The 24,472-nt window shown below is 45.2% G+C and overlaps 1 protein-coding gene across 3 annotated transcripts in view; it reads right to left on the reverse strand.

Annotated features, from left to right (window-relative positions):
* The window catches only part of KAT6A (lysine acetyltransferase 6A), a 408,346-nt gene that overhangs the window by 219,225 nt on the left and 164,649 nt on the right, over positions 1 to 24,472 (reverse strand). For all 3 annotated transcript variants that reach the window (XM_033949340.1, XM_033949338.1, XM_033949341.1), the window contains 2 exons: positions 23,536 to 23,840; positions 4,080 to 4,198 (listed from right to left, as the gene is read on the reverse strand). In XM_033949340.1, coding sequence (XP_033805231.1) covers positions 4,080 to 4,198; positions 23,536 to 23,840 — 424 coding nt within the window. The remainder of the gene's footprint in view (positions 1 to 4,079; positions 4,199 to 23,535; positions 23,841 to 24,472) is intronic.

Consider the following 24,472-nt stretch of genomic DNA (forward strand, 5'->3'; position numbering starts at 1 on the left):
AATATACAAAAAAGGTAAATTCGAACATGTTACTCCTCTTCTTAAAGAAGCTCATTGGCTCCCCATCACACATCGCATCACTTACAAAATCATCTTACTCTCCTTTAAAATTAAACTTTTCCATCAACCACTTTTCCTTGATAAACTACTAATTCCACAATGCTCCCCTCGTACTTTAAGATCCTCTGATCAAAAACTTCTTTTCATTCCTTCTTTAAAAGAATTCTATTACACCCGAAAAACTAATTTTGCAGTAACTGCACCCACACTATGGAACTCTCTCCCACAATATTTATGGGACGAACAAAATCTAATCAAATTCAAGACCGGCTTAAAGACTTTCTTATTTCAAGATGCCTTCGGTTGAATATAAATCACTCTCTTTCTTCTCTTAAATATTTCTCCTATTTATTTCCCACTCTCACTTTTTCTGTCTACTACTGCGAATAAGTATCTGCAGCAACAATGCTACCCCATTCCTCACGTTCTATCCCCTCCCCACTTTCTCCTTCTTCACTAAATTATGTAACTTCTCCCCTCCTTCCCTTATTTTCCTCACCTTCCAGTTTGTCTAGTCTATGTCATATACGTTCACATTATTTTATAATATTTTTTAGCCTCTACAAAACATTGTTAACCGGCCAGACATTTGCTTGATGGTCGGGATATTAAAAACTAATAAACTTGGAAACTTGATGAACTTGCTTGAGTAAACAGGCAGATAGACAAGGGTGAGCCGGTCGACATTGTATATCTGGATTTCAGAAGGCGTTTGACAAGGTCCCGCATGAATGACTACTACGAAAAATTGTGAGCCATGGAATCAAAGGTGACATACTCATGTGGATAAAACACCGGTTGGAGGATAGGAAACAGAGAGTGGGGGTAAATGGACAATACTCGGATTGGAAAAGCGTCATGAGCAGAGTGCCGCAGGGTTTGGTGCTTGGACCCGTGCTCTTCAACATATTTATAAATGACCTGGAAATTGGTACGACAAGCAAGGTTATTAAATTTGCAGATGATACGAAGCTATTCAGAGTAGTGAAGACAAAGAAGGATTACAAAGACCTGCAACAGGACATAAACACACTCGAGAAATTGGCTGCAACATGGCAAATGAGGCTCAACGTGGATAAATGTAAGGTGATACATGTCGGTAACAAAAATCTCATACACAAATACAGGATGTCCGGGGCAGTACTTGGAGAGACTTGGGAAAGAGACTTGGAAAGAGACTTGGGAGTACTGGTTGACAAGTTGATGAAGCCATCCACGCAATGTGTGGCAGCAGCGAAGAGGGCGAACAGAATGCTAGGAATGATTAAGAAGGGGATCACGAACAGATCGGAGAAGGTTATCATGCCTCTGTACCAGGCCATGGTATGTCCTCACCTGGAATACTGCGTCCAGCACTAGTCGCTGTACATGAAGAAAGATACAGTACTACTCGAAAGGGTCCAGAGAAGAGCAACTGAAATGGTTAAGGGGCTGGAGAAGTTGCCATACAGCGCCAGATTAGAGAAACTGGGCCTCTTCTCCCTCGAAAAGAGGAGATTGAGAGTGGACATGATAGAAACATTCAAGATACTGAAGGGAATAGACTTAGTAGATAAAGACAGGTTGTTCACCCTCTCCAAGGTAGGGAAAGCGCTCCCATTGCTGCCATACTCCTCAATGTGATAAGCACAGAGCTCCTTCTCCTGTTTCCTATAGGGAGTCACCAGGAGTTGGGCAGTTGGATTCAGATCTCTCTATACACAATGTTACTGATCCTAAGCTTGAATTATCTGTTCCTGAGTCCTGTGGAATTTCATCTGATTCATCTCCTCCTCCGCCAAGGCGCAGATCTCCCCCTGTGAGCTTATCCTTTATTAAGTTTATAAGGCAGATGGATAAAACTCTGCCAATAAAGATGGAAACAGATTCAGAACTGAGAGTGGAACTGCTTGATGCCTTAGACTATAATGAGGTACTTGAGGGCTTTTTCAAATTGCCGTTTCACCATCTGCTAAAGGAAACAATGTTGGGAGATCCCACTTTCGCTTCCAGTGACTCCTAAGAAAGTTGACTTTGTATGGAGTTCAGTCTTGTGTGGATTTTGATAAACCATAGTTCCAACACCTTGCTGATTGAGTCAACAGTCAAAAAGACATCCAGCTTTAAGAACATAAAACATAAGAATTGTCACTGCTGGGTCAGACCAGTGGTCCATCACGCCCAGCAGTGCGCTCCCGCGTCCGCCCCCAGGTCAAAGACCAGAGCCCTAACCGAGATCAACCCTACCTGCGTAAATTCCGGTTCAGCAGGAATTTGTCCAACCTTGTTTTGAATCCCTGGAGGGTGTTTTCCCCTATAACAACCGATGGAGAATGATGGTGGCGTCGACGCTTGGCAAGCATCAAGGGACTCAATGCAGAAGACGCCTGCGAAACTGGTTGCAATGAAGATTGCCTCTTAGTAAGTTTACCCGATGCCAGTACCGATGATTTAGTCTTGTCCTCTGAAAACATGGATGTCGACAGTTCCCCAAAAAGTTTATTCTGCTGGAGACGTCGAGCCTTAAGGTAGAGAATGACACAGGAACTCAATTTTCCAGTCCTGTCCCCATGAGTTTTGTCACTGTCGCTGTCCCTGTCCAATTCCTGTAAGCTCTGCCTTTACAGCTTAAGCCTCAAACACTTATGATTTTAAAGCGTTTGAGGCTTGTGCAGATGAGGACGGAGCTTGCAGAAATGGGGCAGGGACAGGAAAAGAACTCACGAGGACGGAACGGGAAAATGAGTTCCCGTGGGGACTGGGAAAAATTTGTCCCCGTTTCATTCTCTACCTTAAGGGAAAGCTTTTGCAGCGTGAAGACAGCAGATACAAGAGTCCACTCAATGCTCTGGCCCAAGACAGTGAATGCATCACTTGTGCGGATCAGTGATGGAGAAAGCCCGGTTACAATGAGTACACTTTTTGAACCCACTGGAAGGCTTTGAAATTGAAGGAAAAATTTTAGCAGCTAAGTCAAAAGACTCAATTTTTACATCCACAAAAAAAAAAACATGTGACGTGTTCTATGACTGAAGGGCACAAGACCCGAACTAAAGAGAAAAAAATAAAGTTGAAAAATTCAATGAAAAAGAATAGTAACTAAGCAAAAAAGAACTCTTATACTGAGAAAATAAAAGTACCAATAACCCAAAGGCAAAGTATAAAGAAAATTGAAAAGCGGGAAAGCAAACTCATTTGGACAAGTCCAGACACAACTCTGCACCACGGAAAACGAAGAACTGAGGTATCACGAGCCGATGTCGAGCAGGAAGGCACTTGCACATGTGCGGTGCAGGCAGTCTCGAAGCTTCGTAGAAGTTAAAGTGACAGTACACTTTAGCACTCTCCATATTGGGCTCCATGGATGACGTCCCCACATGTGAGAATATGCTGCCAGCTTGTCCTAGGATACTCACACAATATCAAATACCCAAAGGGAAATATCAGAATAATGAAAAAGACAAAAATCCCCAGATATAAACCGAGAAGGGTTGGTAGCACTGCACACGAACAAGCCACAACCCTTGAACAAGGGCAATAGTGAAATAAAAATATATAAATGTGAGGCCTCAGTGCAATAGTAAAAGCATATGGTGTGCTGATTACAGTGTTCCTGGCTTACCATTTTGAAGCGTGGCTCTTAATCAAGCAACGCTATGCACCATCAACATTCCTCGAGATAATTGTCTCACACTTGCAGAAAGAAGGGGGACTTTGCTTGCAAGGTTATACAGATAAAAGGAGAAAATTTTCCAACACATTCATCTCTCTGATATATATAAAGAGGATGCTCTCTAGAAGGTCCTTTTCACACATGCAGGGAAGATCATCTCTCTCGAACACACAAAGAAAAGGGGTACATTATTCAAAAAGGTTTAGCTCACAAATGGACACACAAGGATGACATTTCCCAACAGGTCAATCACACATGCACACAAAAAGAGAAAGCAGTCAGTTTCCAGAAAGGCCTGTCTCGTACACATAGACACATAAATACATTCAGTGAAAAAGTCATCTTCACACAGGGAAAGGTTTGCTACCTGTAGAGCCTGCTCCTGAATATCCTGAAATAGCTCGACTTCATTTTCTGTCACAACATTGTGGTCTCCAAGTATCTGCTCATCACCATCCTCTTTTAGATCCCAACCATCTTGATTGTCTGAAAAAGAGAGAATGTACAGTAGAATCCCAGTTAACCAGTACTCAACCAACCAGCACACTCAACCGACCACAAACAAACAAAAAAATAATCCTCCATCCAGCTGCTGAAGCAGCAGCGGCAGCTGGTCCTGACCCGACAACCCCCCACCCCCTCCAGGTCCCGAAACAGTAGCAGTGGCAGCCAGTCCTGACCCAACAACTCAACCTCCTTCCATCCAATCTCCGAAGCAATCGCGGTAGCTGGTTCTGACCCAACAACCCCTCTCTCCCTCCAGCCCCCAAAGCAACAGCGGCAGCCAGTCAGAAGAGGCAATGCTGTACTCAGGTTGCTTGCGGCCAAGCCTGGCAGGGCCTTTCATTTGCCACATAACTTCCAACGCGGAAGAAAGGTCCTGCTGGAGCTGGCCACAAGCAGCATGTTTACAGCACTGCCTCTGCTGACCTGCTGGTGCTGCTGCTTTGGGAGAGTCGCAGGTAAGAATCTATAGAGTGAGGGGAGTCCATCGGTAGCCAGACCTGGAGGGGTGAGGGTTTAACCAAAAGTGAGTGTGAGTGTGTGTTGGGGGGGGGGAAGGGGGTAGAGGGAAGGAAGCAGCATGGATGCTGCACCTGCAGGGTGAAGGGCAGGGGAGGTGAGATGGATGGATGGATGGATGGATGCTGGACCCATCAGTGGAGGAGGGGAAGGAGGTACAAGTGGGGGTGAGGTACAAGTGGGGGTGAGGACCTACAAGTGGGGGTGAGGTTTGAAAGAGAGGAAAAGACAGCGACTCAGACCAGAAAGATATGGTATAGGATATAAGGAGAAATTAGGTTCTTACCTGCTAATTTACTTTCTTTTAGCTTCTCCAGACCAGTAGAGGTTAACTTTACGATTGGGTATATATCTAATCATGACCAGCAGGTGGAGACTGAAAACAAAACTTTGGGACAGTATATCCTAGCCCCTCCTCTCTATTTCCCTCAGTCTGCCGAATAGCCAAGCAGAACCAAGAACTGGAAACAACAGAGAGAAAAAACAATACTCCGAAAGGAGTAACCAATAACATACCCAAAAAATGCTGTTGGAAAATGCAGAGGAGAAATTCCCGAAGGAAGAAGGTCCCCACAGCTCGCCAGCTAAGCCAGCCGAGCCACAGCCGCTGTTCTTCAATTCTCCCCGGCCCTAGAAAAATACTAGAACCCGCAGCAAAAACCAAAAACTGCCCGCGCAACAGCCCCAACAACAACAACAACAGACAGGGTGGGGACCTCTACTGGTCTGGAGAAGCTAAAAGAAAGTAAATTAGCAGGTAAGAACCTAATTTCTCCTTCTTTAGCACTCTCCAGACCAGTAGAGGTTAACTTTACGATTGGGACGTACCAAAGCAGTCCCTCTCACGGGCGGGACCCCCGAAGGGCCGATACCAGAACACGCTCACCGAACACCGCGTCCCGACGCGCCTGAACATCTACCCGATAATGCCGAACAAATGAATGCAAGGAGGACCAAACCGCAGCCTTACAAATATCCACCGGAGGCACGAGCGACGACTCAGCCCAAGAAGCCGCCTGACCCCTAGTGGAATGAGCCTTGAGAAACTCCGGAACCGGCTTCTGACTCAGAAGATAAGCGGAAGCGATCGTCTCCTTGATCCAGCGCGCAATAGTAGCCTTAGAAGCGCCAGCCCCCCGACGAGGACCCGCCAGAAGCACAAAGAGATGATCGGAGCTCCGAAAATCCCGGGTCCGCTGCACATAAGCATGGAGGACCCGACCGACATCCAACTTGCGCAGCTGTCGTTGCTCAGAAGAACCCTCCCGACTACCCAAGACCGGGAGGACCACCGATTGATTGACATGAAAAGGAGAAACTACCTTCGGCAGAAAGGAAGGAACAGGCCGCAAAACAACCCGCTCCTTTGAAAACTCCAGGAAGGGAGCCCTACAAGAGAAAGCCTGTAGCTCCGACACCCGTCTAGCGGAAGTAATGGCCACCAAAAAGACCGACTTCAGCGTAAGGTCCTTCAACGAACAGCCATCCAACGGCTCGAAAGGAGGGCGCACTAGAACAGAGAGAACCAGATTGAGATCCCAAGAGGGAATCGAGGGCCTTATGGGAGGCCTGAGCAACTTGGCCGCCCTAAGAAAGCGAATCACATCAGGAATGGCTGACAAACGCTGACCTGTCACCAGCCCCCGAAAAGCCGACAGGGCCGCCAGATGAACCCGAAGAGAAGACCAGGCCAGGCCCCTATCCAGGCCATCCTGCAAAAACTCTAGAATGTTAGGCAGAGAAGCGCGAAAGGAGACCACTCCCCGCGCTCGGCACCATTCCTCAAAAAGACGCCAAACCCGTACATAAGCCCGAGAGGTAGAAAGCCTCCGGGACCCCAAAAGTGTAGAGATCACCTTGTCGGAATATCCCTTCTTACTCAGGCGGCCCCTTTCAAGAGCCAAGCCGTAAGACAAAAGGGAGACGGGTCGAACATGGGAATGGGACCCTGCGTCAGAAGATCGCACTCGAGAGGCAGAGGAAGAGGATCCGCCACCAGATGCCTCACCAGATCCGCATACCACGGACGACGAGGCCAATCCGGAGCCACCAAGACCACCAGCCCCGGATGGCGAACAATGCGAAGCAGTACTCTGCCTACTAATGGCCAAGGAGGGAACACATACAACAGCCCCTCCGTTGGCCACGGTTGGACCAGAGCATCCAGACCCTCGGCCAGACCGTCCCTGCGACGACTGAAGAAGCGGGGTACTTTGGCGTTGCCACTTGTAGCCATCAGATCCATCAGGGGCTGCCCCCAAGCACGCACTAGCAACTGAAACGCCTCGGCGCCGAGACACCACTCTCCCGGATCCAAGAAGTGACGACTGAGGAAGTCCGCCTGAACGTTTTCTACCCCGGCAATGTGAGAGGCCGAGAGGTCCAGAAGATGCGACTCCGCCCAAACCATGAGCCGAGCCGCCTCCTGCGCCACCAGAGTGCTCTTGGTGCCCCCCTGACGATTGACATAAGCCACCGCCGTGGCATTGTCCGACAGGACTCTGACCGACTTGCCCAACAAAAGGGAGTGGAAAGCCAACAGCGCCAGCCGGACCGCCCTGGTCTCCAACACGTTGATCGACCAGGAGGCCTCCTCCGTGGACCAGGTTCCCTGAGCAGAGTGACCCAGACACTGGGCCCCCCAACCCAGGAGACTCGCATCCGTAAGGAGCACCGTCCACTGCGGAAGATCCAGACCCACCCCCTGAACTAGGTGAGGGGTCCGGAGCCACCAACGCAGACTGCAGCGCGCCAAGCCTCGCAGGGGAACCGGAACATCCATCCCGTGCCTCTGGGGAGACCACCTCCGGAGCAGAGCATACTGAAGAGGACGCATGTGGGCCCGCGCCCACCTCACCACGTCCAGGGACGCCGCCATCGACCCCAGGACCTGGAGGAAATCTCGCGCCCGAGGACACCGGGACGCCAAAAGCAGGCGAATCTGAGACTGCAATTTGCTCACCCGGGCCTCTGGGAGGAAGACCTTCCCCAAGGAGGTGTCGAACAGCACCCCGAGGTACTCCAGACGCTGAGCCGGAACCAACCGACTCTTGGAAAGGTTGACCACCCAGCCCAGCGACCGGAGAAACTCCACCACCCGAGCCGTAACCCGGTAGCTTTCCTGCAACGACTTGGCCCGAATTAACCAGTCGTCCAGGTAGGGGTGTACCAGAATGCCCTCCGACCGCAAGGCTGCCGCGACGACCACCATCACCTTGGTGAACGTCCGGGGAGCCGTGGCCAGCCCAAAGGGAAGTGCACAGAACTGATAGTGCCGACCCAAGATCGCAAAGCGCAGGAAACGCTGATGAGAGGTCCGAATAGGAACATGCAAGTAGGCCTCCGTCAGATCGAGAGAAGTGAGAAACTCCCCCGGCTGAACCGCCAGAATGACCGACCGCAGCGTTTCCATACGGAAAGAGGGAACCTTGAGAGCCCTGTTGACCCCTTTCAAATCGAGGATGGGCCGAAAAGTCCCCTCCTTCTTGGGCACCACAAAGTAAATGGAGTACCTGCCCGTGCCCCACTCCGGGGGGGGCGCCGGAACTACTGCCCTGAGATCTAGCAAGCGCTGAAGGGTCTGGCGAAAAGCCTGCTTCTTCCCCGGAGTCTGACACGGAGAAGCGAGGAAAAAATCCGGCAGAGAGCGGGCGAACTCCAGGGCATAACCGTCCCGCACCACCTCCAGGACCCACTGATCGGACGTGATCTCGGCCCATTTGGGAAAAAAGTCGCGCAGCCGGGCCCCCACCGGAACCAAGGGGGGCGCCGGCAAGGCGTCATTGTGCAGGACGGGAAGCGGGGGAACCGGCGGAGGGGTTCCCTGCCCCCCGACGGGCCCCCCGAAAGGGCTGCATGCGCTGGAAGAACCGACCCCGGGAAAACCCCGGAGACTGGAAAGAAGCAGCCCCACGCCCAGGGCGATACTTGCGAAATTCCCGCAAACGCCCCCGGGCCGCACCCCCCCGAGACGCCGGGCGGGCACGGTCCTCCGGCAAACGGGGAACTTTCGAGTCCGACAGAGTCTGAATTAACTTATCCAAGTCCTCTCCAAATAAAAACGACCCCCGAAAGGGAAATTTAGTAAGCTTAGCTTTGGACGCAGCATCCGCCGCCCAAGCGCGCAGCCACAACACACGCCTTGCGGCCACGCCAAAAGCCATGGACTTAGCCGAGATCCGCACCAAGTCATACAGAGCATCCGAGAGGAATGAGGCAGCCATCTCAATCTTTGCTACCTCCTGATCCACCAGAGACCAGTCGTCAGACTCTCGATCCAAGACCCGCTCCGCCCACCGAAACACGGCGCGAGCGACCAGTCCCCCACAAATAGCCGCCTGGACCCCAAAAGCAGAGACTTGAAAATTTTGCTTAAGGATGGTCTCCAATTTGCGCTCCTCAGAGTCCCGCAAGGCAGAACCGCCCTCAACAGGCACGGTATGCCGCTTGGAAATAGCCGAGACCACCGCATCCACGACTGGCGAAGCTAACGTAGCCCGATCCCCTTCAGGAATGGGATACAGGCGAGCCATGCTGCGCGCCAGCCGAAACGGCGTCTCCGGCGTTTTCCACTGCTCAAGAATAATATCCCGAATATCCTGATGCATAGGAAAAGAGCGGGAAACGGAACGGATCCCTCGTAACAGAGGGTCCCCCACACGCGGAGTCTCCGGCGGCGCGTCCTCAAAACGCAAAGCCGAAGAAACCTGTTGAATAAGGTCAGGCAGCTCATCTCTCTGAAAAAGGCGCACCACGGACGCCTCGTCACTGGAGAACGGGAAACCCGACAACCCGCCGCCAGCTTCCGTCCCCTCCAGAGGGTCCTGGAATTCCTCAGAAGGGTCCAGGTCCTCCTCCATACCGACACGTTCCTCCGACCACAAATCCTCGTCCCACGACACCCGCGGACGCTTGGACAAGAGAGGCGGCGGAGGGGACGTCACGTCAGACGAGAGAGGCAAAGCCGCAGGGAGCGCGGAGGAAACCCCACCCCCCGAGACCCCCTGGGCGCAACCGGGACCCCCAGCCGCCTGAAAATAGGCTTTGCATAATGAAAAGAAAAAATCAGGGGAAAAACCCCCCGAGGGTCCCAAGGGACTCCCTGCCACAGCAGGGGACCCAGCAGAAACCTGCCCCTGCTTAGACAAAACAGGGGGAAGGTCACCTGAGGTGGAAGACAAAATGGAGGGGCCAGACAGAGAAGATGGCGTCTTTCCCGCCAAAACAGCTCCCTCCACAGCCTGAAGCGGCTGAGAGACCTGAATAGTCTCAGCCGCTAAAACAGGCAAGCCGGCATCAGCTGTCAAAATATCAGCTGAGAGGGAATCCTCTAAAACCCGACCGTCGGCGGCTCGGGGAATCCCTCCGTGGGCGGACGGAGAAGACCGGGCTTCTCCACCGTTCCCTGCCGACTCGCGAGGCACCATCGGCGGGGAGCTCTGGGCGCCTGCAGCCGCTGCCGACGGAGCTCCTCCACCGCACCGGCCTGAACACCGCTTGCACAGGCCGGCCGCGAGTGCCTCGCGTCTGGAGCACAATGAGCACTTTTTCCCTTTAGAAGTGCTCATTGCTCCATACGCGACCTAGCTGTAAAAAAGTGCCGGTTAGTTGAAAAAATACAGTAAAATACAGTTTTCTTAAAGGGATACAACCCTCCAGACCAGCACTACCTCAGGATTTTTTTTTTTTTTTTTTTACAGAACAGACTCCACAGGCTCTCGAAGCAATATGCCTTGCTTGATTTAGGGGGCAAGGCTTACTGCTGAGGCTCCTCTAAAAAAATATGGGGAGGTGGAGGAAGTGGGGGGAGGGACCCCGCTCGTGACCCGCCGGGTTTGACACCCCCGAGGTCGGACGAACCCCCAAACAGAGTCCGTCCAAGCTCCGTCCGGCTAAAAACAGGGACAATAAACCTCTAAACAAATTCCAACAGCCCTACCAAGGGAGATGGGTACAGATCACTCAACACCTGCTGGAGACTGAAAGAAGACTGAGGGAAATAGAGAGGAGGGGCTAGGATATACTGTCCCAAAGTTTTGTTTTCAGTCTCCACCTGCTGGTCATGATTAGATATATACCCAATCGTAAAGTTAACCTCTACTGGTCTGGAGAGTGCTAAAGAACAGTAGTTAGGCTTATTTTTAATAGTAACTCTCAAGCAACCAGATAATACCTTTAACCGGAATCTACCAATCCCCATGGGTGCTGGATAACTGAGAATCTACTGTATTATACTCCAGAATGATACTGTCCACAAACACTGTGGATTCCTGTTATCAGTATACTCCACACAGTTGAATTTAAAATGTAACCACTTGACTTTTCCAAATCTGAAAGCAAGGCAAGTTACAGACAGTACATAAGTTATTTCCCTATCCAAACAGACTTACAATTTAAGCAGAACCTAAAGCAAAAGAGTGTGAACTTGACCCCTGGCTTTCCTAGTACTTAGGTCCTGATGTTCTAAACTTAACATTAAAATCTTGTGTGTCATTGTAGTGCCAGTAAATTTTCCAATTTCAAAAAGACAAGCGATGTTTCAAAAACTTTGCATGCAAATAAGCTCTGCAAAGGTCCATGGAAATTCCACCTGATCAGTCATTAGAGAATGTGACTGATACATGCGCAAATTCATGGAAAGAGGCATAGTTGTGTGCATGCGCCACAAAATGCTACATCATAGGCACACACGAGTGTCAATCATAGGCGTGCTTTATTGTAGGTGGAGGGGAGGGGCGGAGAACTACCAACAAACCATGCATAATGCAATGCTTTTATTTATACTGCTTCTGCGGGATATATAAGATGCCCCTATATGTATTAAAAAAATAATAATTTTTTACTTCCACCTCTTATGCAATTGGTGGCCCCAGACCTGCCGGCATACACTTTTAACAAACGAACATAAGAATAGCCTTACTGGGTCAGACCAATGGTCCATCAAGCCCAGTAGCCCATTCTCACCGTGGCCAATCCAGGTCACTAGTACCTAGCCAAAACCCACGGAGTAGCAATATTCCATTCTACCGATCCAGGGCAAGCAGTGGCTTCCCCCATGTATTTCTCAATAACAGACTATGGACTTTTCCTCCAGGAAATTGTCCAAACCTTTCTTAAAACCAGCTATGCTATCCGCTCTTACCACAACCTCTAGCAATGCATTCCAGAGCTTAACTATTCTGAGAGTGAAAAAAAATTTCCTCCTATTGGTTTTAAAAGTATTTCCCTGTAACTTCATCGAGTGTTCCTTAGTCTTTGAGATGCACTTTAAACACATGTGTACTGTATTTGCAAGTATGATTAAATGTATCTTCATCTCTCATGCAATCGGCAGCCCAGACCTACCGGTGTGCATTTTTGACGCACACGTATGAGATAAGAACATAAAAATAACTTTACTGGGTCAGACCAATGTTCCATCTAGCCCATTATCCTGTCTTCACGGAGGCCAATCTAAGTCACAAGAACCTGGCAAAAACACAAATAGCAGCAGCATTCCATGCTACCATCCCAAATCTGTCTCAACAACAGACTATGGACTTTTCCTGCAGTAACTTGTCCAAACCTTTTTTAAAACCAGCTACATTAATTACTCTTACCACATCCTCTGGCAACGTATTTCAGAGCTTAACTGAGTGAAAAAATATTTCCTCCTATTGGATTTAAAAGCATTACACTGAAACTTCATTGAGTGTTCCCTAGTCTTTATAAATCTTGATCCAGAAAAAAAACATTGATCCACTTGTACCTGTTCTACTCCACTCAGGATTTTGTAGACTTCAATCATATCTCCCCTCAGTCGTCTCTTTTTTAACTGAAGAGCCCTAGCCTCTCTAGTCTTTCCACATACGAGAGGAATTCCATCTCCTTTATCATCTTGGTCACTCTTCTTTGAACTTTTTCTAGTGCCACTATATCTTTTTTGAGATAAGGAGACTTGAACTGAACGCAATACTCAAGGTGAGGTCGCACCAATTACACCAGCTTTCTATGTACTTCCCATGATACATAAAAGTTTAAGCAACCCCCCCAGGAAGACCTATAATGTCATGAAGAGGTTCATTATTAGAACCTCTTTCCATGTTTGTAGATGAGTTCTTGAAGCATGAAGTATTAAAAATTGAATCATATGTACAAGATTCTAGGAATGTAATGGTCAAATTAAATGACATCTGTAGTGACAGTTTTCCTTTTATTTTAGAGTCTTTAGATGTCACTTCATTGTATACATCAATCCCTCAGGATGAAACTTTAACTACCATTGAGAAAGTATTCGATATGAGAGAGGGACCACATGCTATTCCTACAAATTTTTTATTACATCTAGCAAGGTTATCAATGAAAGAGAATTATTTTCTTTATAACAACAAATTTTATAGACAATTGAAAGGAGTAGCAATGGGGGCGGTTTTTGCGCCATCCATAGCGAACCTTTACATGGCAGATTTTGAAACAACTTGGGTAAAACATTCACCCTTTGATCTTTGCATACACAGATGGTTACGTTACATCGATGACGTGTTATTACTATGGAAGGGTAATGAAGAAAATCTGTACAGATTTGTTACATTACATTACATTAGTGATTTCTATTCCGCTTTTGCCTTGCGGTTCTAAGCGGATTACATTAGAAGATGGCTGGTCATTTCCAGGCGATGACAATACAATTCTTTACATTACTTTACAATCCTAACTTTACATAACTTTTCGTCCATAACTTTACGTGGGATTACTTTACGTGGGATTACTTTGCATTACTTTACATTATCTTTACAGTACTAGCATAACTTACATTACATTATTTTACATTACTTTACATAGCATAACTTTATTTTACATAGCATAACTTTTTAAGTTGTTATATCTGACGTTGTGAGGTATTTGGTGGATACAATGTTTCTATATATGAATTGACTTATCGTCAATTGCGACTAGACTAGATGTTGCCTGTGGAGAGGAATTGCAGGAAGTTGCGAAGGGAATAGAAGATGAAGGTAGATTATGTTGTTGGGATGTGTTTTTTGAAAAGTATGGTTTTGATATCTTTTCGAAACGCTTTGTAGTCAGTAGTTGTGATCAGCAACTTGGAGATGGTGGGGTTAATTTTCGCGGCCTGTGTAGCAAGTAGGTTGTCATATAGTTTTTTGCGTCTTGTGCCTTTGAGTGGGGGGTAGGTGAATGGGATCTGGGTTCTCCTTACTCTTGGTGAAAGGTTTCGGTGTAGGCGGCTGTTTAGGTAGAAAGGTGCTGTTCCGTTTAGTACTTTGAATAATAGACAGTATAGTTTGAATTGGGTTCTTGCTCATATCGGTAGCCAGTGAGAGTCGAGATAGGCAATAGTGATGTGATCATATTTTCCTAGCGAATAGATGAGTCTGAGAGCTGTGTTCTGTACTGTCTGTAATTGTTTGATCATGTAAGTGGGGCATGGAAGATAGAGGCTGTTGCAGTAGTCTACAAGACCTAGCACTAGTGATTGGACTATGATCCTGTAATGTACTTTGTCAAAGTATTTTCTTATTTTCCGCAGGTTGCGCATAGTGTAGAAAGCTTTTTGGATAGTTTTGTTGGTATGAACCTGCATTGTGCAGCACCTGTCTATCGTTACTCCCAGAATTTTGAGCGCGGGCTGTATTGGGTATTTGATTGCATTTGCCACCAATTCTGTTAAGGTTGGTTCTTTGTCTTTTTCTAGCAGAAGGAATTTGGTTTTATCCGTGTTCAATTTCAGTTTGTGGTTCGTCATCCATGTGACTTGGTTAAATAACTGTGATGCGAACATTACATTTACGATGAATTTTTCTAAAACTCAAGTTAGTTTTTTTGGATTTATTAATCATTCAACAAAAAGAACATTTTGATAACTACACCAAGCCCAAGGACCGTAATACATTTTTGGATTTTTGCAGTTGCCATCCAATAAGCCTCAGGAAGAACTTGCCTTTTTCACAGTTTTTGCGCCTTAAAAGGAACTGTTCTATGAATAGCAGTTTTAAAAAAACACTCCAGATCTTTATTGCAAAGATTAGAACACTGGGGTTATCCTGAGGATGTTTTAAAGAAAGCTTTTAAATGAGGGAAATATTATCAGAGAGATTGGCTTTTACAGAAAAAAGCATGTTCAGATGAAAACAAGGAGATTGACAGTTTTACCTGCGTGCTTCGATATTCAACACAAGGCAATGAAGTGGCAAAGATATTAAGAGAGAATTGGAAAATTATTCAAACAAATTCTATTTTCAATGATTCAGATTTACGGATAGCTTTTGCACGCAGTAGAAATCTGAAGCCAATCTGAGTTTTACCATCAGGCTTTTATAAGTGTGGCAAATGCAGCATTTGTAAAATCACGTTATCCTAAAAAGAGTTTGTTAATCCAATTGATGGCAAGAAATATGACATCAAACATTTCTTGTCTTGTACATCTGATCATATCGTATATGTTCAAAATTAGAATGACAGAGCACAAGTCAAGTTTAAATTGTGGAAAACGCAATGCTCCTTTAGTTGAACACTGCATGGAGATGAAACATCAATTTTTGAATTTAAGATGTTTTTGTATTGATAAAGAGGCTCCGAATACGAGAGGAGGAAACAGGCAACGCAAGTTACATCAACAGGAATCACGTTGGATCTTCAAACTTGGTACTTTAAAACCAAGAGGACTGAATACAACTATAGATTGGTGCTCGTTTTTTTTATATTTTTTGACACTTTTTGATTTTAGAAGTTTTGGGTTATGCATTAGCAAAGGCAATAAGAGTTTTTAGCTCTAGGAAGTGGCATTTCAAAACGCATGTGTTTTTAGTAAAAGAGATTATGACATCATAATGCGTGGCGTCTGTCAGTTGCCAGCGCCATTTTTTCACTGCATAAGCAAGCAGGTTAACACAGTGAGTATCCACGGGTTTATGGTTTTAATTGTCGAAGAATAAAAGCAGTATAGTGAATAATAATTTTTCTTTACTTGCAGTATATATTGGAAGCCGTTAAGTAGGTGAAATGGGGCCCGTAGGGTAGCAACGGCACAAGAGCAGAAACAAAAAGTTAAGTGCCGGTTATTAAGCTCATAATTCGTTGTTATTTATTAAGTTGCACGTTATACATCACTTTATTGTTTGGCGCAGAATATAGCACTTAAAAAAAAGTTTACAAATACAGCTCGCAGCTCGATGAAAGATACCTTATTCCTGCAATAGCTGATTTAAACACCTTGAATAATCAGTGCAGGCATCTGAGAGCTTAGGAGCATTCTCTGACGATTAGGTCATTAAGTCCTATTTTTTCTAGACAGTTTAGCCTGCATGCATTTTTGAAGTGGATTATCAAAATGGCTTATCGTTGTCTTTAGCAAGCTTTCTAGCAGTCTCCGACACTGTTATACGAATGGGTTCTTCAATATTGAAATGAGCATTGTAATGGATTTTAAAAATCGCCGAGTCATTCTTCAAGAGTGGCATCGGCTTTTGGCGACAAATATCAGCGAATGCTCCGGGGGTGCCAGTACAGTGACAGCACTGTTAAAAGTGCATCTTGTGATGTGTGTTTTGGCTTGGCTAATGAAACAAATAAAAAAATTACATGACGAATCATAAATTGTAGTCTCTTTTATTTTTTAGTGGTAGTAGAAAAAGCATACTTCTTTAGTATGTGTATTATAGTCCCCTTTGGCAGTGAGAGAGATGCCCAATCTCTCCTGCCGCCAACCGACACACACCAGTGGCAGCGGGAGAGATGTCCAGTGTCTCCCGCTGGCAACCAACCTCCCCTCAGCAGCAGGAGAGTTGCCCACGCTGTCCCGCCACCATGTAACCCCCCTCCCCGATGATCCCCCTCCCTCTTTCCTTATTTTCAGAGGGATGGCGGGCCTTCCTCTCCCTGGTGCATCCTTGGATGCACTAGGGAGGGGCCTGAGGCTCTGATTTGCCCAGATTAAGGCCCCTCCAATTGGTGGGACCTTATGTGTCTGGGCCAATCAGAGCCCCGGTTGCATCTGAGGAGGGTTGAGGGGTGTTGGTTGGTGGTGGGAGACATTGGGCATCTCTCCCACTGACAGTGATGTGTGTCGGTTGGCGGCGGGAGAACTTGGGCAACTCTCTAGCTGCCAAGGTGGGGGTTGGGTGTGCGGCGGGAGACACTAGATATCTCTCCCACTGTTGTGGTTTTTTGTTTGTTTGTTTTTTTTTTGGGGGGGTTGGGGGGTTCGTTTATTCTGTGCATATGTCCATCACTATAACTAGCAATGGGCACATGCTAGTTTAATGAGTCTTCACTACTCTCCACCAACCTCATTTGCATGAGCAATTTTTGGAGAATAGCTCACTTTTTAAAAATTGCTACTATAATGGCTACGATATCAGCCTGTCATTTTTTAATGCGTTTTTTGAAAATCTAGATTTGAGTCTTGCTAACCATCCCTTTCTAATAATTCCTAGCATCCTGTTTGCCTTCTTGGCCACTGCTGCACAATGGATGGAAGGCTTCAATATATTGTCTACGATGACACTAATATCCTTTTCTTGAGTGCTGCCCCCCAAGGTGGTCCCTAGCATCTGATAACTATGATTTGAATTATTCTTCTCAATGTGCATCACTTTGCATTTGTCCACGTTAAATTTCATCTGAAATTTGGACGCCCATTCTTCCAATTTCCTAAGGTCTTCTGCAGGTTTTTTACAGTCCACATGGGTTTTAACAACTTTGAACAGTTTAGTATCACCTGCAAATTTAATTACCTCACTCATAGTTCCAATTTCTAGATCATTTATAAACAAGTTAAATAGCACCAGCCTTTAACACACCCACCTGAGACGTACTTTTAACACACAGAGTTCAACACTTCTGGCACCTCCAGACCTGCCAGTAATTTTGGAGCATTAAATGTCAGCACTTCATTTCGTGCATCACCAGGCAATGTCTGGGCATCACACAGAGTGCTCATTTTAATATTAATGACCTCACTGTACTACATTTACATAGTATTATTAAAGGATGTTAAGAAACACAAACGACTGCACAGAGCCATTATGTGCATCGGAAGCTAAAAGTTTAGGACATCAGGGCCTTAGTCTGCTGCCTTAACCACTATGTTACTGCTTCATTTTATATTTCCCACTTTATGTTAAATCTTTTTTTATTGAAAAGTGAAGAGCGTGATACAATTACTTCAGTTCACAAATTCTATTTTTGCCTCCCACCCAAAGTATGCACTATTCCCCTGAATGTATTTGCCACTTTAAAGCTACAACTTTATTTAGTTAAAGCCACAGTACATATGCTAGACAGAATATGTAAGGTTAACGCCACATCACACAACCCAGAAACAATGTGGTTGTATGAGTTTAGGCAAATTCTTTATGTCAAATACAAGTGGACTGAAATAGGAGTGAACTGCTATTCAACTTTTTGAAATCTGCAGTTGAAAATACTTTAATGGGGTCCAAAATGGCATTTGGAGCAAACACACAAGAGTGAGCTCCTCATGTCTGGCTGTTTGAGAGGCGAACTGATCCTTTCCAAGCATTGATGGGATAAAGAAAAGAGAAAACCTGAACTCACCCTCCAACTTCAGACCATTTGCTGGACAGTCACTGCCCTGCAATCTTAAAAAAAAAAAAGAAATCAAGAAATCTAAAAGTGGCAAACATAAGCCAACCTCAAATGTGTGACCTTCAAAAGTAAACATTCTCAAGAGCCACTCTGCTTTGATAGCACAAGTTGTGCTCTAAGAATCATATAAGTCTGAATTATAAAAAAAGGAATGGGCCTAATAAAAACATAGTATGAGGAATACTGTACAACTGTAAAGCTATATGGCACTATTAGGAATATCATTCCAGGTAACTCAGGCCAAAATTAAAGGAAAATTTACTAATCTATTAGTTCAAGTTTTTCTTTCTTCTTTTTTTTTTTCACTGCAGGGCAATGATTACAATAAGTTTATGTTTTCAATGTATTCTGTTACAACTGTATGTACAACTGTATGTGCTGTCCAGCAAATGCATTTTTATGGTAGATCATGACATTAGTCATTTCTGATATGTCATCCATTTTGGCAAGATTTTTTCTTTTAAATGGCAAGGGCATCTTGCAGTGGTTTCTTTGGAAGAAGCTACTTGGGACCTCTGCTGGTGAACTTTATTTATGTTTCCTAGAGAAGTAATTAGTAATTTTATTTAACAAGAGCTGTTCATTTTTAGGTAATTAATATCTTTAAGAAAGTCATGTTTGATTTATAAAAGATATTGTGATATGAAGTCTTTCAGTTTTTATATCCCTAATAAAGAAAGATTTTTTTCATTGAACATTTTTAATACATTTTAAAAATTATTATGTGCTGTTGAAAATTATGTCTAACTTGCTATAATAGGTTTTCTTAAAATAGTGGTAACTGCTATGTTTGATATTAATTTTCAGGTTTTGTTGTCCATAAGTGATTTTGGATGTGATCTTCCAATCCCTGGCCAAATAGCATATTGCTCTTGAAATGAAGCCTGCTGAGAGTGGCTTTGGACATGGAGTCTCCAGCCCAATGTCTGATCCACAAATTGGCGGGAAGACACAGAATAAACCGAGACCTTGCCTAATACCCGAAGCAGGTTGTACAGATCATCAGCCATATAGTCCACTCCCACCAGCAACAGCTGGGACAGTGGCTCTGAAGTTGCTCCACCGGGGTCATGCAACTTAGAATGGCATGCTTAAGCAACAAAGGAGGCTGCCAGCAACATGTCCAGCCTACGATCCTGTTGATCCATGAGCACCATGCCTCCGTTGCAGGGCAGAGATGTGCGCTTTGTCACCTGAGCTACCAAGGAGTCTACTTTAGGTATAGCAAACATCTGCTGGAACTCTTACTCCCTTACTCTTACTGCCTCAGCACTTACTCCCTGATCTACCTCAGTAAGAACTGCATCATCCTTGATTGAGGCTTCACTCTGGAAAAGAGGAAAGGAGTCCAGATTATTATCCTCAGTAACCCCTTCTGACCAACTGTCAGAATCTGGAGGAAAATGCAGGCCTCCTTAGAAAACCAGCTGCAGGACCATGGGAAGGTTGCATGGCCTGTCACTCTCAAGCTGACCCAGAAGGCGCGCTTGCACCGCAGACAAAGGCTTGCCACAGCAAGTTCCCAAAGTCAGTCATAAAGGGCACAGAGAACCAAGAACCCCCTTCAAGAAGAGGGTTAGAGCGCTTTCTTTTCTATTTGGGGCCATTAGCACTAGGCACTAGCACCACACTCTGGGACTCCGAGAGGATGAAATCATACACCAACCATCCCAAAAACCTTTTGGCATCTTTAATGAGATGGTCAGAGGCTGAACTTGAGGCTCCCACCTCCCCAACCTGCGTGGCGGAACACACAGAGCAAGGGCGCTCTTCCAGTGCCCAAATGGAGCAAACTTTACATGAATTTATGATATTGAAGCCTAAGGATTTCATCCCTGGTGGTTAGAATAAAAATTGAGGCTTTTCAGGAAATTTGAAAACAGAATTCAAATCGGGAAAAATCCAAGATGGCTACCACCAGGATTTCCTGCTGAAAAAAATGACTTTAACTCCAACAGACGACATGGAAAACCAGAGATTTTTGGAGTGAGAGAACACGGCTACAACAAATTAGATCCACAAAAACAACAGATTAAGATTCTCCCCCCCTCCCCCCGGAACTGTTGCCTATTCACAGACCAGACAATGGAAAGATATGCTAAAGCATGCCTCAGCTCCTTTATGGTTAGCTAGAAACTAGAGAGGACCTCTGCCACCAGGAAAGCTGCCTCTTCTGAATCTTCAGCTGCCAATCAGGCCACTGCCCGACTGAGCCTCAATCCCAAGATCCAAATGCCACGAGGAGGGAGGAGTAAAATGCAGCCAAAATCGTGTGCACGCCGAAGAAACACAACTGGTGTCTGTACAGCCTATGCTAGCACTCCTGATCAAGTCAATGAGTAAGCAAACAGTAGAGGAAAACCTTGAGCTCCACAATTTATGCAGGCTGGCCAAGCAAGTCTCCACCTGTCAGCTGCAGACCAAATTCTATTCCTCTCACGAAGGCTAGGCAGTCACTGGAGCTGTACTGAAACATGAAGTCCCACGCAAAAACCACAAAAAAATTCCAAAATACAAAAAAAAAAAAACCCGAGCATATCAAAGTTGCTCCTGTAGGCTTGCTTGCAGAAGATATAATTGACTGGAGACATCAGAGATCAGGTGCAAAAACAGTGATCAGTATCTCCTGCAACGGACTCACGGGAGCAGATGGAAGACCCTTGGTTCAGCATACCGTCCCTACTGCACTGGAACATATAATTAAACTCTGGAATTCGTTGCCAGAGAATGTGGTGAAAGCAGTTATCTTAGCATGGTTTTAAAAAGTTTGGATGATTTCCTAAAAGAATATTCCATAAGCCATAATTAAGATGGACTTGGGAAAATCCACTGTTTATTTCTAGGATAAGCAACATAAAATCTGTTTTACTCTTTTCAGAACTTGCCTGGTACTTATGACCCAGCTTGGTCACTGTTGGAAACAGGATGCTGGGTTTGATGGACCTTCAATCTGTCCCAGTATGGCAACACTTCCTGTTTCTGCATGGGGGGATGTGTCAGAGAGAAAGCTTTGGATCAGGTCACAGGCAGTGTATGTGCAACACTGCCAGAGATCAACAGATTATCTTTAAGGTAGAACTGCAGCTTGGGGGAAGACACCAGATCATGCCAAGGATTGGGAGTGGAAGAGAAGAGAAGGAGATTTGGAGGAGAAGGGAAATGTTTACTTATTTTTAATCACAATTAATAATGCACTAACAACAGTTAACTGCAATTAACCTGCAGCCGTAGTTTTTCTGTGCTTCAATGGGAATGCACTTGCACTGCCCTCCCCCCCACCACCCCCACTAAGTTTTGGACCTTTATGGCTGGTCCTCAGATGGACAAGGCATCAGAACCCCCCCCCAAAAGGGTGAGGGGCTAAAGCAAATGCTACCGCCCCTCTCACACACCACATGGAACATGGATGCTCCTCCGATAGCCATCTGCTTCAAAAAGGGCATGAATCTAATCTAATCTAATCCTTAGATTTATATAGTATGTCATCTCCTGGGACAGGGGCTCGACTCAGTTTACAAAAACTAACTATACAGGGAGTCAATCCATAAGACAAAGCATACAAATTATAAAAAGAAAAAAAAATGTAACACTCCTTAATACTGTTTCTCAAAAACTGTTGAAATAGCATAGTTTTCATCGATTTACAAAAGATCTGAAGAGAGAAGAGTGTTCTAATACAACAAAGAATTTCATTCCAGATCATTGTAAACATACACGTATATGAAAAAGAGCAAGAACTATTACCAACAGACTTAATTTCTTTCAACAATGGAAATGAAAGTCTGAGCTTCTGAGAATTTTTTGAGATAGAAGACCGAAGAGAATTCCATGTTAGAGGGACTACAGGCAAAAATAGACCATGTACAATTTTAAATGTCAGATATGTTAAGGGGAAGCAGCTGTCTAGGGAGGAGGTAGGACCGCTGGATGACGGAGATAGGAAGGGAGTGGCGAAGGAGCAGAAAGAAGTGGCAGAAAGACTAAACATGCTCTTTTCGTCAGTATTTACAAAAGAGGACACATCCGACATACCTGCATATGCTAAAGGATGGAGAAATGCAGCCAGCCCCAACCTGGACAAACAGTCATGGAGCCACGCAGCCTGCACTCAAACCCACTAGTGGACGAACATGGGGTGAGTCATGCTCCCAAGGCAACAGTATCAGAGCTCCTGAACTGTGAATGCAGGCTGTCCAGGTGGGTGCACTGCAAAGCAGCCAACCCCCTGGAAGCAGACTTTATCCCTTAAAGTCCGTGACCTCCTGCAGCCAGGGCTGTCCAGCAAGGGGATCCTCTACAATATGAAAAACAAATCACACCAAATAGCAAAAAAACTACTGAAGATAAAGAAAAAGAATTAACATGAGCAGAAAAGACTAGCTCCTACTGTCTTGCTTGTAGGAAGACAACTGGAAGTTGGAAGGCAGTCCAGAGGTATGAGAGAAGGAGCAAAACTATGCAAATGAAGCTTCCTACACGAGATCTTGCTAGATGGGATTGACTACTCGAGAGTTCAAGAATAGAGTGGAGTTGAACAAGAAAATCTTGTTTTACTCTTTGGAATCTTGCCAGGTACTTGTGTCCTGCGTTGGCAACTGCTGGAAAAAGGATGCTGGATTTGATGAACCTTCAGTATTTCCTGGTATGGCAACTCTTATGTTCTCCCTCAATTTCCCTCCTTTAAAAGCAGCAACTGCAATTTACCTGTACCTCTCTCATCTTTTATTTTTTCTCCCAACCTCCTTGCCATGATTTTACTGGCATTCCTTTCCTTTAGTTTTAAATATTGTACACCGCTATGTTCTGCACATCAGTGATTGCTGATATAGAAGTCTTGAACTGTAAACTTCTAGTGGGATTGCATAATCATCTGAGCCAGTCTGGAGGGACACTACAGAAAGTATGTTGATAACATTAAGGCATACAAAAATGTTGCTGCTTTAATGTCATATACCTTGGTTAATCTATCTCCTGCAATGGAATAGCCCTCTGTCAGATTATCTCAAGTTACCACTTTATTACACTGCCACAAGGAAGTCCATCTATAGCTGAAGATTGAAGCAGTACACCTACACAACAGACATATCACACAGAAACCTTATAGTATTTTGCTATCTCCACTATCTCACCCCTCTTCCCAAGATAACTTGCCAATATTGAGACACTTCTTGTATCACTGATATGATTCTAACCTGTTGGCCAATCTGAAGAGCTGCATTTCCGCACCCCTTTTCTTCGGATCCTGTATTGCTCCGAATAGTCCACCACTTCCCCTCGAGGTTTCCGCCCATCAGGTGAGGGAGTGAAAAACTTTGTGAGGCCATCAATGAGCCCTTTGGTTTTCTTGTTAAATTTCAATGTATTGCCATCTCTGCTTGTGTGTGAGGCTTCTGGTGGCTCGTGATATCCATCCTCTGATGACGCTGAATGGACAGAGATTTTACGTTTTCGCCCCCGGCCTGGACCAGTCTGAATTTTACTGAAGGGTGCTTTTGATCTAAGAATACAAAAATGAAAGCAGATTGACAATCTCTTTATACAAAACTTAGCTGCATCAACAAGCCTAACCCATCAGCCTTGAATCTCCAATCAGGAAATGTGAAATTCAGCTTTCAAATCATCCAAAGATTAGCTAAAGTTGAAGAATAGATGACTGGTGCTACTGTTCACAAGTTTTAAACATTTCTAATTCAATCCTTTGTTTGCATGTGCCATCACTTGTTCAGCATATGTTCACGTACTTACACTGCAACTAAAGTTTTATGTGTAAACTGCACATTTACCAAAGATACTCTTTCACAGAGTAAAGAAAATTGGCCCTTCTGTTAACAAAGACTGCTGTATGAGTTTCTGGACGTATATTAATTGAACAGTACAATCTTAAATCCTAAACAGCCTGAACAAATATATAGGCAGCAGGTGGGACAGACAGGATAAGTGGCAATGGTAAATTTTCAATATTTGTGTATTCAACTCCTTCTATTTATTTCTTTAGCACTATTAGAAAGATGTGAAACTCCTTTCTTCAAGTTGATTCCTAGTTACTGAAAGCACATATTTTCCTTGCCAACTCTCTTCTCCACAAATTCATACACTCTTTAAGTGCATTCTTTAAACATTCTCTGTCCT

The sequence above is a fragment of the Geotrypetes seraphini genome, chromosome 6 (assembly GCF_902459505.1).
Source record: "Geotrypetes seraphini chromosome 6, aGeoSer1.1, whole genome shotgun sequence".
Classification (NCBI taxonomy): domain Eukaryota; kingdom Metazoa; phylum Chordata; class Amphibia; order Gymnophiona; family Dermophiidae; genus Geotrypetes; species Geotrypetes seraphini.